General features: G+C 55.0%; 1 protein-coding gene across 1 annotated transcript; it reads right to left on the bottom strand.

The window, feature by feature from the left end:
* Positions 1-320: 320 nt before the first annotated feature.
* LOC138104554 (inositol 1,4,5-trisphosphate receptor-interacting protein-like 1) lies at positions 321-1,820 on the bottom strand. Its single transcript, XM_069003840.1, has one exon. It carries the CDS (start codon positions 1,818-1,820, stop codon positions 321-323), a length of 1,500 nt encoding a protein of 499 aa, XP_068859941.1.
* Between the last annotated feature and the right edge of the window lie 522 nt (positions 1,821-2,342).

Here is a 2,342-nt window from a genome sequence, read left to right as displayed (position 1 = left end):
GCTCGGTTTTGGTCTTCCAGGCATGCCAGGCAACCTCTCAGCATCAGTGTCTTCCGTGAGGATGTGCAGGTGGAGCCAGTTTCTGCCTTACAGACTTTGGGCAATATTGCAACAGCACCGTCATGACTGGAAGGCGAAAGGCAAGGCAACGCAGAGATGTGTGTCTGCACGGTGAATCCATGTGCCACAGCATCTTCCATCCATGGGAGCAGGAAAGCAGCTTCAGGATTGCCAGTGAAAAAAGCAAGAATGATGCCGTGCTCACGTGGCTGCCTTCGGGTGTGAGCCCCCCCAGCACAGCTCTGTGCAGGGAATTCCTCTCAGTGGCTGGAGAGCAGCGTCCAGAGGCGGAATCGCAGCTGACCGTAAGCTTGCATCGCCTCCGCGTGGGCGGCCGGATCTCGGGCCAGGTGCTCAAAGAGGTTGAGCGGCTCGACCGTTCGCATTGCCGGCGGCAAGCTGATCTCCGCAGGAAGCCTCTTGTTGCCCAGGACAAAGTGCTCCAGGCGTTTCAACTGCAGGCAGCGGCGCAGGTATGCCATGATGTCCCACAGCCGCCGCTCAAATTCCCTCCTGCGCCACTTGGACAGCGGTACGGTGGTCAGCACGTGCATGACCACAGTCTTCCAGGTCGAGCTGGAAAAACCTGTGCCCCTCAGGATGTAGGTGAAGAGCTGCAGGCATTTCAGGTGCAAGCTCTCACACGGCACCTGCCTGGCCACGTGCTGGAAGAATTTTGCCTCTGCCACAGCGTACGTCTCAGGCCACGCTGTGCTTGCGATGGACTCGGCCTTGGCGGGCCGGCTGCTGACAAAGCTGCTGGAGCCGCCTTTCTGGGCCTCTGTGGGCTGGCTGACCACAAAGATGTCGGAGTCCCCGTGGCGCACCCCAAACAGCATCTCCACCATCAGGCTCTCCTTGCCTTTGCTCAGCCGGAATTGGCAGGACCGGCTGCAGGGCTGAAACACCAAGTGCCACGAGTACGACTGAGGCAAATGCAGCCACGAGCATCTCACCAGCTTGTAGAACCAGTGGGAGGTTTTCTCCACGTCCAGGTAGGAGCCGGTGCAGAGTGTCTTTAGGAGGCTGGGCTTCTGCTTCCGCCGCAGCTCCTTCTGCGAGTGGTGCAGGAAGCACAACAGCTTCTCGCCCAGCTGCTCCCTCTCGCACGTGCACACCAGCTCCACACGGACGCAGAAGGTCCTTGCTGCCATCTGCCCGGCACTGTTCAGCTCCAGGTGGAAGGCGTGTCCCGGCGGGGGATTCAGTGGGACCAGCATGCGGTACACCACATCCTGCTCACGGGGACTCCAACCCTCAAAGGCACTGCCCACCCCGATGGCTTCTTGAGGCACCGGGTAGAAACTATTGCTCACGCTGTCAGTAAAGACACGCGTGAAGCTCTCCATCAGCTCCGCTGCCACTGAGCGACCTCTCTCTACGTCCTCGACAGGACACTGTATGCGATCCACTAAAAGGATCCCTCGCTTATTCCCAACGTCCCGGGTGTCTTCTTCCTCTTCAGTTCCACCACGGCTGCCTTTGTCCTTGCCATCACCGCGGCCTTCTTTTTCACTGGCAGCCACATTTCCACCTTCTTCTTCTTTTCCATCTTCATTCTTCTTGCCTTTCACATTCGCATCCCTGTTTTCCTGATCCTTCCCCTTCTGATCACTGGTTCTGTGTTCACTGGAATGCCGGTCTTCCTTCACCTTCACATTGTTGCTGTCTCCTTCACTTGCTTTATCAGCACCTTCTTCAGTTGAAGCAACGTTGCCGTGCTCCTCTCCATTTCCATCTTCATTCTTTTCTCCCTTCATATCGGCAGCACTGCCTTTCTCATCTTTGTCTCCATCATTGCCTTCTTCGTTTCCAACGTCATTCTTTTCTTCCTCAGTTGCAGCAAAACCGCAATGGTCTACTGCATTCCCACCATCACTGCTGTCTTCCTGTCCTGTCCAATCACTGCTTCTTTGCTCACCGGCATCACTGCTTTCCTCCACCTTCAGATCCGCATTTTCTCCCTTTCCATCTCCCTCGTATTGACCTTCTTTTACATCATCATTGTTGCCTGCCTTCGTATTTGCATCAATGGTTTTTTCTTCATTTCCATCTCCTCCTTCTTTCTTTTCAGCATCATGGTCTTGTTCCACCTGCACATCCTTGTTTTCTCCTTCATTTGCTTCAGCATGGCCTTCTTTATCTCGAGCAACATTGCCAGGTTCTTCTTCCTTTCCTTCAGCAGTGTTGCCTCCTGGCACATTCCCACCACTCCGTCCTTCATCTTTCTTTAAGTCACAGGCATCTTCATTCTTCACATTTTGGTCTTCCTTCACCTTCAC

The sequence above is a fragment of the Aphelocoma coerulescens genome, chromosome 1A (genome assembly GCF_041296385.1).
Source record: "Aphelocoma coerulescens isolate FSJ_1873_10779 chromosome 1A, UR_Acoe_1.0, whole genome shotgun sequence".
NCBI lineage: Eukaryota > Metazoa > Chordata > Aves > Passeriformes > Corvidae > Aphelocoma > Aphelocoma coerulescens.
Note: the sequence above shows the minus strand (reverse complement) of the source record. Positions and strands in the feature narration are given on the sequence as shown.